The sequence below is a fragment of the Dipodomys spectabilis genome, unplaced genomic scaffold, assembly GCF_019054845.1.
Source record: "Dipodomys spectabilis isolate Male_0828 unplaced genomic scaffold, ASM1905484v1 ptg000019l, whole genome shotgun sequence".
In the NCBI taxonomy this organism is placed as follows: domain Eukaryota; kingdom Metazoa; phylum Chordata; class Mammalia; order Rodentia; family Heteromyidae; genus Dipodomys; species Dipodomys spectabilis.
Genome location: NW_024870696.1, coordinates 958981 through 974978, shown reverse-complemented (window position 1 = coordinate 974978; position 15998 = coordinate 958981). Strand labels below are relative to the sequence as shown.

Below are 15998 nucleotides of genomic sequence, written 5' to 3'. Positions count from 1 at the left end.
TACCACTTGAGCCACAGCGCCACTTCTGGCTTTTTTCTTTTTGCTTATGTGGTGCTGAGGAATCGAACCCAGGGCCTCATGCATGCAAGGCAAGCACTCTACCACTGAGCCACCTTCCCAGCCCCTGCCTTAGTTTTCTAAGTGCTGAAATGTACAGATGTGTACTATCATACCTGGTAGAATATATGTCTTTAAGCATTATCGTGACCTAGAAATACTAGAGAAATGTAATTTCGATGATCCCTTTAAAACAAATAAGAACTACCTCAGGATACACTAGACAACCAGGAAGAAGAATCAAAATAAAAACTGAAGAGTAGAGGAATAGAAAAACGGTGTGTATCATCTCCCCTTAAGTAGAGTTGTAACTAACATTAGCCACTCTTCAATTTAAGTTTTACTTCCTACTCCTGTCCCTACCCCGTTCCTTTTCTTCCCCTTCCCACCCTTCTCTTCTTCTCTCCTCTCTTCCTCTTTCTACTTCACTCCTTTTCTCCCTTGTTTTCCTTCCTTCCTTCTCAACTTTTATCTTGGTTAGGTAATTTTTGATTATCCATTTTGGTGTAATTTCCTGCCTGTTAAGAAGGCAACACATAGCTGGGCCCTGGTGGCTTACGCTTATAATCCTAGCTACTCAGGAGGCTGGATCTGAGGATCATGGTTCAAAGCCAGCCTGTGCAGGAAAGTCTGTGAGACTCTTATCTCCAATAAACAACTCCGAAACCGGAAGTGGCATGTAGCTCAAGTGGTAGAGCACTTGCCTTGAGCTGAAGAGCTGAGGGACAGTGCCCAGGCCCAGAGTTCAAGCCCCATGACCGACAAAAAAAAAAAAAAGGCAACAGAATCATATATACTTGCTGTCTGTATGTGAACTGAAGAACATGTGCACTCACATACCACTAACCATGTGTGGGCTTTGAAAGAAGTAATATGATTGATCACTGATCATGATTTATTCTTTATGCAGTAATTTGTGGACTGAAGGACTAGCATTCATGTTTATATTTTCCTCAGTTAAAACACTGCTTGAACTGACACTTGAATCATGTTTTTGGGTGCCTGTTTACCTATGCTGGAATAACTGAATCTTACACAAGTGAGACCACACAAAGGGAATACTGCCCATAAAAACATGACTGACAAAAATCCTAAATTGAGTGGAGGAAAGCGTGAGCATATTAATCTTATTACTTTTGGCAAGCAGTTGATAAATTCTAAGACTGAAATGTATAGTTGACTTAATGATTCTTAGACTCACATTTTATTAGTCTTAAGAAAATCTTTCTTCATAATGAAGAGAGAATAAAAATAAGCAGCTCTTTTCTTTCTTCTTTCCTTTGCAGTAAAGATTAATGGCCAGAAAGTGGGAATTTTTCAGGCCAGTTTTATGGAAGCAACTGCCCAGTTTAAAGAGCAAGCTTTTGGCTGTGTGCAGGACCAACAACCTCAACTGCCATTCCTTTGAGTATTACCTCAAATGCCCAAAGATGGAGGGTCCCAGCCTGTCTTCATCCTTAATATTTAGATAAGGATTTATGCAATTTTTCCTTCTACATTCTACTTGCTCTTTTGGTACTTGAAAATTAAAATTACTTAAAAAGCTTATTTAACCATGACTGGAAAAGAAGGTTACTGCATATATTTTATCACCATGTAGACTGGAAGTGAATTGCCATGGTCATTCTTAGCTAAAAAGAAAAACCTTAGGAGAGGATCACAAAGGCTCACTAGCTATGTACATATGATCATATAAGATAATATTTATGAAAATAAATTCTAAGAAATGGAAGCGAGTTTTTTTTTCTTTGTTGCAATTTTTGTTCTTTACCTTTTGTCTTGTTTGCAAGTTTATCTGTTTCGGGGAGAGTGGAGGTAGCACAGAAAAGGTGGGATCAAGAGTGAACGAATTGGCAGTAGTACTCATCAGAGTCTATGCTCAAAATAAACTATAGAACTTGTGGGTGGGGATGGGAGTGGGAGAGAGAAACATTGTTCAAAAAGAAATGCATTCATTACCTGATGTATGTAACTGTAATCCCTCTGAACATCACCTTTACAATAACAATAAATAAACTGTAGAACTTGTCGGTGGGGATGGGAGTGTGTGTGTGTTTGTGTGTGTGTGTGTGTGTGTGTGTGTAATGTTATTGGCTCACGCCTGTAATCCTAGCTACTAAGGAGGTTGAGATCTGAGGCTCATGGTTCAAAGTCAGCCTGGGGAAAGTTCATGAGACTCTTATCTCCAGTAAACCACCAGAAAACCGAAAGTGGTACTGTGGCTCAAGTGGTAGAGTGCTAGCCTTGAGCTGAAGAGCTGAGGGACATCCCCCAGGCCCAGAGTTCAAGCTCCATGACCAACGGAAAAAAAAGAAATGTACTCATTACCTGATGTATGTAACTCTGAACATCACCTTTACAATAACAATGTGTGTGTATAAAAAAATAGGTGTCAAGATAGTCCTTGAATAAATTCTAATATATGTGAAAGAAAATTTGGAAATGTATAAATAAAAAAGATTAACAAGGATAATTATGAAAAGAGGAACCAAAGAATGTTTATTTTGCTTTTAAATGTTACTGAGGTCTTAGCTGATAGAACTTAATTTGGGAGACTTGACTTTACCAATTGATTAAAGAGTATAACTATTAACTGTAATATTCTTTTATAAATTTATTTTCTTCTCACATATATCACTAGCTCTTCATAGTCACTAGTAGTTTGGATTACTAGGATTGTCTTTACTTTTTAAATTTTGAAGAACTTTTTTTTGGGGGGGGGGTTCCAGTCGTGGAGCCTGAACTCTGGGCCTGGACACTGTCCCTCAGCTCTTCAGCTCAAGGCTAGCGCTCTACCACTTGAGCCACAGCGCCACTTCTGGCTTTTTTTCTTTTTCCTTATGTGGTGCTGAGGAATCGAACCCAGGGCCTCATGCTTGCAAGGCAAGCGCTCTACCACTGAGCCACCTTCCCAGCCCCCTACTTTTTAAATTTTAAGATATGTCTTTATTAAAAAACAATGCAAATGGTATGATTTTCCTGGGCCTTAGTTTTGTCATCTGAATTGAAGATAATTGAATCTAGAGGGTTGTTGCTATAATTAAATTATTTAAATGTCTAGAATAGTGCTTAGAAAAAAGGTAAATATTAACTAATATTAAATGATTATTTCACAGTTACTAGAATAGTGCACATCTGTAACATTTTAGTATGGAAAGATTCCCTATGATTTAAGTAAACAATTTTAGAGCAACATATACATATGGTATGAGCAACTATTTGTAAATAAAATTTTAGAATGAGAGGGCATTGGGTTAGAGCATTGGCGAGCAGGTGTGAAGCCTTGAATTCAATCAGTCCCCAGCATTGAAAATAAACATTTACAGTATATGAATTAGATTGGACTGTGCTCATCATTGCTAGTAGAAAAGACACTGATAAATCAGGCCCACCAAGCTGACCTTAAAGGGTCTGGTCAAGTCTCAGCACTTAGCTGCCTGTGGTGGGGCATGCCTGTTATTCTAGCAATTGGAAGGCTGAGACAGGAAGATCAAAGTCTGGGATATATAGGGAGATCCATCAAAAAGTAAATAAGCAAACAACCAAATATTAAAATAAACATTTAAAATTATATAGGTACATGTATTAAATGTATATGGCTAGATCTGGGAAGGATAAAATGCTTGTCTTAATGGTAGTAACCTCTAAGGAGTGAAATTAGTGGAGGGAAATAAGATTAAAGAAGCTGTTTTGGTGCTGTTTGGGATTTTTCCAAGAATGTATTAAAGTTAAAAATTGTAATTTTCCAAAGATTAAAAGGCTAGTACAACTTTTGACTTTTTTTAAAGCTGTTTTTAAATGGTAGATAGGTCTTATTCTCTAAGTGATGTGTACTTTTCCTTATTTTCCTTAGTGATTTACTAAGGTTTTCTTGGCAGGAACATGCTTACCCAGCTGATGAACTCATGCCTTTAACCTGTAGAGGCCGAGTTAGGGGCCAGGAGCCAAGTCGGGGTGACGTTGATGATGCCTTGGGAAAGTGAGTATAAGAATAAGGCACAGGTAGACATGACAAAGTGCCCAAGACTGCTTTAAATATTACATGGACACCTTGGTTCCTTCTGTTGTCTTTTGTAAACAAAATTATCTCTTAGAGAAAAGTAGCTTGCTAATAAGCTAAATGTAGATAGACATCATTTTAATGTAATCTTAAATGTATATAAAGTCAAAAGTACATGATAAAGTACATGTTGGTGCTTTACTATTTTCATATATTTTAAAATAAGAGCTAGTCAATGTTTTAATGCCTAGCTTTTCACACATCTCAGTTTTCATACATTGTACTATTGACAAACGTGTTAGTGAATAGAACTACCAGCTGATAGGATGAAGGTAAGTCTACCCATTTGTGGATGCAATATTTTAAATTCTAATGTTTTGCCATCTTGTTATATTTGTTTCTTAGATTCTCCCTAACACTGATTGATTCTTTGGACACTCTTGTGGTAGGTTCATTTCTTCTTGGAATCATCTATTGTATAAAGTTCATAATATGTACTCTCAGGGTTTGTAAATGCAATGCAGTAACTATGGAATGGAAGCTTTCAGATTTGTTTGAAATGAATTGTGTTTATGCCAAGTGAATGTCATGTAGAATAATAGAGAAACACAAGCAATTTGTGTTGACTGCTAGTAAGGATTTCTTTTCTTCTTGGATGTTGAAACTATTAGTAGAAAGTAATTTTGGAAAAGAGCTCAATATTTTCAATGATACTGAAATTGTTTAATTGAAATCTATTTATGCTCTTCCATAAACAAAATTATGTTTCCCAGCAATGAATTTTTTAATACCAAGTAATGGTTTTTTCTGACTCTCCAATCTTATGTAATACAGAAATCATTTTAATTAGTTCTGGTTCAAAATTGTTGATGGCAGAAGGGAGAGATGCAGTTCCAGATATCATAATTTCTAAGTCCAGTGTTTTAATGTTTTACATTTTGATCAGTATGATGTAAAAGTAGGTTTATTTAAGGATTTTCTTAAAAGTATAATGGAGGAGGGAAGGGATAGTGAGAGAACAGTAATGGAGTGGATAACAGTGTTCAACAAGAAATGTACCTTACTTATATAACTATAACTCCTCTGTACAGCACCTTTACAATAAAGTAAAAATTAAAAAAGCATAATTTGAGTTAATATCCTAAGTGCTTGCTTAAAAAAAATAAAAATTTTGTGGGATAACAGACTATTTTCAGAACCAGGATTTATTTCCTAATACTGTTTCCATGTTCTTTTTTTTTATACTTTTTTTTTTCTTTTAAGAACAAAGACTCTTAGCCTTAACTGCAGCTTACTTATGGAGTCATTTTTTTCTCTTTCTTTTTCTTTTTTTCCTTTTTCCTATTCAGGTTTTTCTGATTGAATTGTTCTGAATGAAGCATTATTATTTAATTTTCTAAAGCCAATCTTTAGTTTTGAAATGCAGGTATGGTTGAAATACCATATTTGGTTAGACCTTTTTTTTTTTGTTTGGTCATGGGGCTTGAACTCTGGGCCTAGGCACTGTCCCTGAACAATTCAGCTCAAGGCTAGTGCTCTACCACTTGAGCCACAGTGCCACTTCCAGCCTTTTCTGCTTATGTGGTCCTGAGGAATCAAACCCAGGGCCTCATGCATGCAAGGCAAGCACTCTACCATTGAGACACATTCCTAGCCCTGGTTAGACCTTTTTAACTGAGCCATTGTTTTGAAAGTCACAAGTTCATTTTTTTGCAGTTGATGAAATGTACAACAACATTGTAATAGCTGTGAAAATAGAATATTGTATATCTTATTTATGATTTAGTCCTAGGTTTTCTGCATATAATAGGAAAGAGAAAAAGATATACAAGATATCCTGAAAGGCACAGATGACCACCTGGGAGAACCTAAATGGGTGTTATTTATTGGTAACTGAGTAATGCATATCAAGTCTGCCTTGATGTGGGCAATAGGTGAGGACCAGAAAGACCACAGGTGCACTTAATTTTTTTTTTAATCTGTCATCTTGGCTTTATTTTTCCATTTGACAGCTCCCTCTCATTTCTTACATTCATGTCAAGATTAAGAGGAGAAAGCAGTCAATTTAGGATGAGGTTTCCTGCTGTGATTGATTCAGGGATTATTCTAAATTTTACTTGAATGTTAGACACATTCTTAGGAACTATTTCATACCTAAGTTATAATTTTTAGTGAAAGTGTCAAATCAAAAGAGTATTAAAAATATTCTTAAAGAGATTAAATAGTAAAATAAGGATGAACTACTTTTGATGTGCCTCATCTCTATAAATAACACCTACTTTTGTCCTTAAACTGAAATGACAGCAGAACATGCATGACAGTGACCCCTTCATGGAGCTCTTTGCAAGAATCAGGATTCTAGGCTTGCATGGTATAACAATGATTTGAAATGCATTATTGTACTTTAAATCAGACACTGCTAAAATATACTTTACTTACGTTATCTCACTTTAAAAAACAACCCTATAAGAGTAGGTATTTCTTTTTGTAGATGAAAAAGCATGTGCAAAGATTTATGTAAATTAACTTGGATCACCAGAACTCAAAGCCTACAGTTTACCATAACATTATACTGCCTCCTTAGTGAACCAGGGCATCCATGGAGTAAGATGGCAGATATATAACTCAGAATCAGTCAGTTAAAGAGAGTACTTTCTTCAGAACATAAATAAATTTTGACAAGTTTGATGAAAAGGATGATTTTGTTGTTACTGTTCTGACTTGAAAATCAAAACCCAAATCCTAACTAATTATGGTTTATGGGTTTATATGAGAGTCAGAGTGAGTGGTGTGGGGAGAGAAAGAAGAGAGAGAGAATAGAAGATGAGAAGAGACCATCTTTTATTTGAATTGCTTATTTAAGTAATGTTACAGATTTTTAGAGCTTTTGTATTTGTGAATTATTGTCATAACTTTTACAGGTTGAGAGTGCTAAGCTAGAAATCTGCAACATTTGAATAATCCCAGCATCACATTGGAACACTCAGAAATTTTAAGATTTTTGTATTTTGGTCTTAGACATGGTCAACCTATATAAAGAACCTAGTATCTTATTTATTTATATATTTGTTTGTTGGTTTGTTTGTATCAGTTCTGAGGCTTGAACTCAGGGCCAGAGAACTGTCCCTGAACTGCTTTTTACTCAAGGCTAGTGCTCTACTACTTGAGCCAGAGCTGTACTTCCAGCTCTTTTGGGGGGCGGAGGGGGACGGGTGGGGAGAAGAGGAAGGTAGTTTATTGGAGATAAGAGTTTCACAAAGTTTCCTTCTGGCTTTGAACCCCAGTCCTCAGATCTTAGCATCCCAGAATAGCTATGATTGTAGGTATGAGCCACCAATGCCTGGCTAGTTTTGTTTTTTTAGATTATTAAACTACTTCATTGTATCTAAAAAAAAGAAGTGTGTTAAGATACTGTATTACTAAGCACACTTTTTTTTTCAGGTTTAAACATGATGTTTTATAATTAAAGGAAGTACTGTGTCAATCTTTTGAGACTTAGTGTATTAAAATTGTTTGTACTTGCTCATTCTAAAACTATTTCTCCTTGACTTCATAGCAAAAATTTTTCCATAATTTTCTCCTCCTAGGTATTAAATAAAACTAAAGAATTTGAAGATGCGGTGAGAAAAGTTTTAAGAGATGTTAATTTAGATAATGATGTAGTTGTGTCAGTCTTTGAAACAAACATCAGAGTTCTTGGGTAAGTATATAAGGCGATGAAACTATTATTTATTTATTTATTTATTTTTGTCAGTCATGGGCTTGAACTTAGCCTGGGCCCTGTCCCTGAGCTCTTTTGCTCAAGGCTAGTGCTCTCCCACTTTGAGCCACAGCTCCGTTTCTGGTTTTTGAATGGTTAATTGGAGATAAGAGTCTCATGCAGACTTTTCTGCCTGAGCTGGTTTTGAACTGCAAGCATTAATTAGATTTCAGCCTCCTAAATAGCTAGGATTACAGGCATGAGCCACTGGCACCCAGCTTGAAACTAATTTTATAAGAAGTTTAGAGCTGTTTATTCTTTGAAGATAAGAAAGAGGCTTCTCATGTTTAAAAGGTGAAATTTAGGTTATTTTTTTTTTTTCCTGGGGCTTGAACTCAGGGCCTGGGCACTGCTGCCCTTGAGCTTCTTTTGCTCAGGCTAGCCCTCTACCACTTGAGCCACAGTGCCACTTCTGGCCTTTTCTGTTGATGTGTTATTGAGGAAACAAACCCATGGCTTCATGCATTGCTAGGCAAGCACTCTACCACTAGGCCACATTCCCAGTTCTAAAATTTAGGTTATTATGAAACACAGAGGTTACAGGAATAATCTTGCATTGTGTCCATCACAACTATCAGTGGTCTATGGAAATAGATGAGTCAAGTCCATGTGGACCCCTGTGTAAAAAGAAATTAGCAGTTGAAAATATGTCATATTAGTGATAATAGTTTTTTCATAACTTACATGTTTTTTTCTTTTTCTTTTTTTTTTGGTCCGGTTGTGGGCCTGAACTCTGGGCCTGGGCACTGTCCCTCAGCTCTTCATCTCAAGGCTAGTGCTCTACCACTTGAGTCACAGTGCCACTTCCGGCTTTTTTTTTCTACTTATGTGGTGCTGAGGAATCGAACCCAGGGCCTCATGCATGCAAGGCAAACACTTTACCACTGAGCCACCTTCCCAGCCCGCTTTCATGTTTTTCTAGCTTTAGCTTGGCACTTCCGCAGAAAAAGGCAAATGAAGTGAATTGTATAGGATTGCCTCTCATGAAATGTTTAAAAATAATTGCAAGATTTATTCATTTGTTTCAACATTGGAAAAGTTTATTTATTTATTTATTTGGCCGTGGGGCTTCAGCTCTGGGCCTGGGCCCTGTCCCTGAGTTCTTCAGTTCAAGGCTAATGCTCTACCACTTGAGCCACAGCGCCATTTCAGTTTTCTGGTGGGTTATTGGTGATAAGAGTTTCATGGACTTTCTTGCCCGGGCTGCCTTTGAACTGTGAACTCAGATCTCAGCCTCCTGTGTAGTTAGGATTACAGGCGTGAGCCACCAACGCCCAACTGGGAAAGTTTTATTTTTAAACAGAACTATGTTGTAACTCATTTTCTTTTGTCAAATAAATCTACTCTTCAATTACATATATTTAAGAAAAAGTTACATAGCTTTTCAAAGCTTTTTAGTATTATGTTTGATAGAATAAGAGGTATTTTTATTTTAAAATGTTATACTAAGTTAACAATTTCATAATAATTAATTAAAAATTAAATGTTGTTAAAACTTACTACATTGTTTTAATAAGCATGATTTCTAAGATGTTAAGAAAAGCCTTTTAAGAATGTTGTTATATAGCATTATAATTCTATAACAACATATATTATCTAATTTTTAAAAAATATGTTGACTATGTAACTGTCATAAAATGAGTAACCAGAAAAAAATAAAGTTCTTCCTGTATACTTTTGTATGCTAAATTGTTTAGAATGAAATGACATTTAAGTATCAGTAAGATACAAGTAATGTTTCATTTTTGTTATCCTAGGGGTCTTTTGGGTGGACACTCACTGGCAATCATGCTGAAAGAAAAAGGTGAATACATGCAGTGGTACAATGATGAACTTCTCCAAATGGCAAAGCAATTGGGTTACAAACTTTTACCAGCTTTCAATACTACCAGTGGCCTTCCTTATCCCCGAGTAAGTAATTTTGCAAAAGAACTATCTTCATAGACTGCTTTTTCATTCATTACAAATGAATTTTTACATTCACAACCCTTGTTTCTCACCTACTTGAGGATAAAAAAACTGCTTCAAAGCTGTATAACAAATTTATATTGACATTTCAGTTAACTTACATTTAAGTGATACGAGAATTAGATTTGTTTCAGCTGTACTGTGTATCAGTGTAACAGATTAGATTATGCTTCAGAAAGAAGAAACAGATGCCAGGCTAGGATGTAGGCCGGAATTGTTGGTGCCAAAGTTATGTTTGAAGCAGTGAGAGTAGGTAGGTGTTACTCTCCAAATGAGGCTATAGAGTGAACACTTCACAGATGGGTCATGACAACCAAGTAGAGTTGGTGGAAAGGAGCGCTTTCAGAGATTTAGGAGGCAAACCATACTGTAGCAGATAGTATTGTAAAGTACAAAAACAGAAGCTTCAAAAGAAGTAGATGTTCTACAAATCTAAAGGAGAGTTGAGTGCATATGGATTCTTGAAGGATGTAGTATGGTAGATTGAAGGTAGAAGAAGGTTGCAGTGTAAGTGTCCACCTTGGGAATTGTTCTGTATTAATAATTTAAAGAAAGGTAGCAGCATTCATTCTAGAGGGCTTTGTTGGATTTTGTTTTGTTCCCTCCCAGAAAATTTATTTAAAGCAGAAGGAAAGAAGCCATTGGAGATATAAAGAGCTCTCCCTTTTGATTTGTTTCATTGTTAACATTGGTCTTTCCCTCTTAGCCAAGTCAAAGATCTCAGCCATTACCGAGGTCTTAAGCTTTTTTCCTTTTCTTATTGCTGCTATGATATTGGAGCCAATATAATTTTGTTATAATATAATCAGAAGAGGAAATACATTACGGAGTAAGAAGTTAGGAAGAATTTGAGTAGTTATTGTTGAATTGCTTTCCCAAGAGATTCTGTTCCACTTCCTTGGTATTACATAAAAGTGCACATACTGGGGCTGGGAAGGTGGCTCAGTGGTAGAGTGTTTGCCTTGCATGCATGAGGCCCTGGGTTCAATTCCTCAGCACCGCATAAGCAGAAAAAAGCTGGAAGTGGCGCTGTGGCTCAAGTGGTAGAGTGAATAGCCTTGAGCAAAAGGAGCTCTGGGACAGTGTTTGGGCCCTGAATTCAAGCCCCAGTACTGGCACACACACAAAAAAAAGAATAATCTTTTTACATAATTTTATAGCAATCATCTTAGGGTAATAGGCTATAATTCAATATAGGAACATCTTGAATATATATGTATATATAATATGTATATACATATTACATATATATATATATATATTTTTTTTTTTTTTTTTTTTTCTCCCATGGGGCTTGGACTCAGGCTTTGTCTCTGAGCTCTTTCACTGAAGGCTAATACTCTACCATTTTGAGCCACAGTGCCACTTCTAGTTTTCTGGTGGTGAATTGGAGATGAGATACTCAGATGTTCCTGAGTGGGCTAACCTTGAACTATGATTCTTATATCTCAGCCTACTGAGTAGGGAGGATTACAGGCATGAGCCACTAGTGCCCAGTTTGATTTTTTAAAAAAATTTTTGTAATGATGCTGAGGGGTTACAGTTGCATGAATAAGCAATGAGTACATTTCTTGTTGAGTATTGTTACCCCTTCTCTTGTTGCTCTTCCACTATTCCTTCCCTCCCTCACCTTCTTCATCTCCCCCTGCCCCAAGTTGTAAAGTTCATTTTTTTTCCTTTTTTTTTTAATTGTGAAAATACCATACAGAGGGGTTACAATTACATGAACAAGATAATGAGTACATTTGTTATCAAGCATTGTTGCCTCCTCCTTTGTTTCCCCTTCCCATCCCTTCCCATCTCCCTCCCTCCTCCACCAAAGTTGTAAAGTTTGTTTTTCAACATAACGATTTGTACATCTCATTGTTGCAATGGGTCCACCTGTATCCCTATTTAAACAATTTGTTTTTTTCCTTCCCCTCCACAAATTATACCAACATCAAATACAGTGAAAGCAGGGGTTATATCACGGGTGAGGGACATACAAAGCAACAAAGAAATCATCTTATAAATATACTGTCTTGTGGGTATGATTATTGCAATGGGTCATCCAGTGTCCTTGTTCAGCGTTTTGTTATTCCCCTTCCCTTCCCCCAATTACACAAATGTATATACAAGATGCAGGGTACCAACATCAAATACAGTGATAACAGGGGATATACCATAGGGGAAGAACATACGAAGGAAACAAAAATTACATAGTACATTAAAAACAACACCATCACAGAAAGACCTTTTTGTGTCCATATTCTGAGGTTCATTTCACTTAGCATCCTCTTATATGGTACATAGCTTTTGAGCTTTTCTGCTCATGTGATAAAATTACCCTAGATGTATGCTAATTATTGCAAATGAGGGAAACTATGGGACCTATATTTCTTTGGGTCTGGATTACTTCATTTAATACGATTTTTCCCAAGTCTTTCCATTTCCTGACAAATGGGGTGGTGCCATTCTTTCTGATAGAAGTATAGAATCACATTGTGTGTGTGTGTGTGTGTGTGTGTGTGTGTGTGTACGTACATATACACACATATATATATGCCACATTTTCTTGATCCATTCATCTGTTGAGGGGCATATGGGTTGGTTCCATATCTTAGCTATGGTGAATAATGCTGCGATAAATATAGTTGTGCTGGTAACTTTAGAGTGGCCTTGTTTGTGATCATTTGGGTAAATGCCTAAAAGTGTGATTGCTGGGTCATAGGGGAGCTCTTATGTGTAGTTTTTTGAGGAACCTCCATACTGCTTTCCAAAGTGGTTGAACAAGTTTACACTCCTACCAACATGCAGTAGGGTTCACTTCTGGCCACATCCCCTCCAGCATTTCTTGGTTATAGCCATTCTATCTGGGATGAGGTGGAATCTCAGTGTTGTTTTGCATTTCTTTTATGGCCAGAGTAGTTGAGCATTTCTTCATGTGTCTATTGGCCATTCTTATTTCTTCTTCAGAGCAATCTCTCTTTAAGTCTTTAGCCCACTTATTAATGGGGAGGTTGTTTCTTTGAGGATTTGTTTTTGGAGAATTTAACTTTTTTAAGTTTTAAGTGTATTTTAGATATGAGGCCCTTGTCTGTTGTATAGCTAGTGAAGATCTCCCAATGTGTGGACTTTCTATTGATCTTGCTAGCTATGTCCTTTGCCATGCAGAAGCTCTGCAGTTTAATGCAATCCCATTTGTCCAACCTTTCTTTGACTTGTTGTGTTTGAAGTTTTTTTTTTTTTTTTGGCAGTCATGGGGCTTGAACTCTGGGCCTGGGTGCTGTCCCTCAGCTTTTCAGCTCAAGGCTAGTGCTCTGCCACTTGAGCCACTGCACTACTGGTTTTCTGGTAGTTGATTGGAGATAAGAGTCTTACAGACTTTTCCTGCCCAGGCTGGCTTTGGACTACAATCCTCAGATCTCAGCCTCCCGAGTAGCTAGAATTACAGGCATAAGCCACTGGTGCTCAGCTGAATATTTTTTATATATATATAAAGTTAGTAGTTTAAAGTACTTTTGGGCTAAAAATACTAAAAATGTTATATAAATGTTTATTCTTTCCTGTCTTGCTTTTGCTTTCTTGTGACTCCTGAGTTTTACAGTTTTAGCTTACTACTTCCAGTGTACTATTTCCTCTTCTAAATTTTGTATTTATTTTATCACTTCGTTTTGCTCAGCACTTATTGATGCTTTCCCATTAATTTACTATCTCTTTTATACATATATTTACATATATATATATCTTTTATTTACCCTGTCTGAGTTTTAAGCAAGCAAGCAGATCTTCTTTAACATCTTACCATAATATCCAGTAACTAGTGCAATTAATAGATTTTGATCAGTTGATTTTAGTAATTATAGAACAAGTAAATACTGTTTACTGTTAACCCTTACTGAAAATATGTATAAATTGTTATACGTTATATTATTGTAATTTTGCTAATTTTTAAAAGTGAGTTTTGCCTTTTATCTTAAATTTGTTAATCTTTTTTTTTTTTTATTGTGAGAATACCGTACAGAGGAGTTAGAATTACATGGGCAAGATAACGAGTACATTTCTTATCAAGCGTTGTTGCCTCCTCTTTGTTTCCCCTTCCCACCCCTTCCCATAATCTTCCCCTCCCCCCACCGGATCCTCCCCCCACCCCCCAAATTTCTTAATGGTCTTAATAACTGAGGTTAATAATGGCAAAGATCCTTATGAATTTAAGTGGAGATGGAATGAAAAAAATGGTTATGGAAGGTATTTTCTGTTACTGTTGTAATGATACTGCATTTTGATACAATCAAGGAAGGAATTAAATGAAAACTTACTTTCCCCATAAATATTTCATGCTTAGTATATATTTCTGAGTGATTATTGAAAATCACAAAGATCAGAGATTGGTTTTTAAAAAATGGTTAAAATAGCTTATTATATAACTTATAATGTTTCTTGTAATTAGTTTAATTCTAATTAGATTAATTGTGGTTTTATTCAGATTAATTTGAAGTTTGGCATCAGAAAACCAGAAGCTCGGACAGGAACAGAGACAGATACCTGTACAGCTTGTGCAGGTACCTTGATCCTTGAATTTGCTGCTTTAAGTCGATTCACAGGAGCAACAATATTTGAGGTTTGCTTTTCTTTGATCTTTATCTTCTGGGTATTGGGCATTGCTAACTTAGTATTTCATTTTCATTGGTTAAGTATTATGGTTATCAGTTGGAGAATTACTATTATTTTCATAAGCTTTTTATCCAAATTTTTTTAATTTTCAAAAACAAGTCTTTGTTGGCTACATTAAATATAACATTAAATACAACCCGATATTTTGTTTACAAGCTATAAAGCGAAATTTTAGTTTTCTTTTTTTTATTTCTAGTTATTTTATTGTTCTATTTTTTCTTTTTTTTTTTTTTAATTTAATTTTATTTTATTTGTGAACATACTGTACAGAGGGGTTACAATTACATGGGCAGGATAATGCGTACATTTCTTACCAAGCATTGCAGCCTCCTCCTTTGTTTACCCTTCGCCTCCTTCCCAGCCTCCCCCCTCCCCCCCAATCCCAATCCTTCTCCTTCCCCCCCCTTCCCCCCCCCCGAAATTTTAGTTTTCTTAGAAGATTGTTTAGCTATATTTTTATAAAGTTGATGATTCCTTGATACGACATCTTTTTTTTTTTTTTTTTTAATTTAATTTTATTTGTGAACATACTGTACAGAGGAGTTACAGTTACATGGGCAGGATAATGTGTACATTTCTTACCAAGCATTGCAGCCTCCTCCTTTGTTTACCCTTCACATCCCTTCCCAGCCTCCCCCCTCCCCCCCAATCCCAATCCTTCTCCTTCCTCCCCCCCCCCCAGCCCCCCCCCCCCCCCCCCCACACCAACGTTGTAAAGTTCGTTTTGGACATGACAACTTGTACTTCTCATTGTTGCAACAGGTCCACCTGTTGATACGACATCTTAATGTGAGATGCTGTATGTTTTATCTTGTCTTTACTAATTTTTTTAAAACAGTGTAATGTTTGCATGTAAATCTTAAGTGAGATTACTCCATGGGAAATGTTATTTATTATCCAAAAGACAAATTTGATTAAACAAGCCATCAGAGTACAAGAGTTGTTTGAACACCTTTTTTTTCCCCTGCCAGTCCTGGGGCTTGATCTCAGGGCCTGGGCACTGTCCCTGGGCTTCTTTTGCTCAAGGCTAGCACTGTACTACTTGAGAGCCACAGTGCCACTTGTACTGAGGAAACCCAGGGCTTCATGCATGCCAGACAAGCACTCTGCCACTAGGCCACATTCCCAGTCCCGAATATTGCTTTTTTTAAATATAGGACTTAGGTGAATTTTTAAGAACACAGTGAGTGATACACATAGACAGAGCAGAAATAGAAGTATATACCAACAGCAGCCAGTAGATATGAATATAAATAAAAGAAGTGAAATGTTCTTCATGTATGTATATATGTGTATTTGAGGATCTTCATGTTTTATTGGTTACCTTGTTGACTGACTTTAATCCACAATTAAAACTTTTGTACTCTATCTTTACACTGCAATGTGAATTTAGTTTAATGAGGTGTGTGTGTGTGTGTGTGTGTGTGTGTGTGTGTGTGTGTGTGTGTGTGTGTGTGTGTGTGTGTGTGTGTGTGTGTGTGTGTGTGTGTGTGTGTGTGTGTGTGTGTGTGGGCGCATGCTGGTCCTAGGGCTTGAATTCTGGGCAAAGGTGTTAAGTTC

General features: G+C 36.5%; 1 protein-coding gene across 2 annotated transcripts in view; it reads left to right on the top strand.

Moving 5' to 3' along the window:
• Edem3 (ER degradation enhancing alpha-mannosidase like protein 3) overlaps positions 1 to 15998 on the top strand; it is a 76110-nt gene that overhangs the window by 20163 nt on the left and 39949 nt on the right. For both annotated transcript variants that reach the window (XM_042674234.1, XM_042674233.1), the window contains exons 3-7: positions 3936 to 4036; positions 4463 to 4502; positions 7645 to 7757; positions 9575 to 9728; positions 14251 to 14385. In XM_042674234.1, coding sequence (XP_042530168.1) covers positions 3936 to 4036; positions 4463 to 4502; positions 7645 to 7757; positions 9575 to 9728; positions 14251 to 14385 — 543 coding nt within the window. The remainder of the gene's footprint in view (positions 1 to 3935; positions 4037 to 4462; positions 4503 to 7644; positions 7758 to 9574; positions 9729 to 14250; positions 14386 to 15998) is intronic.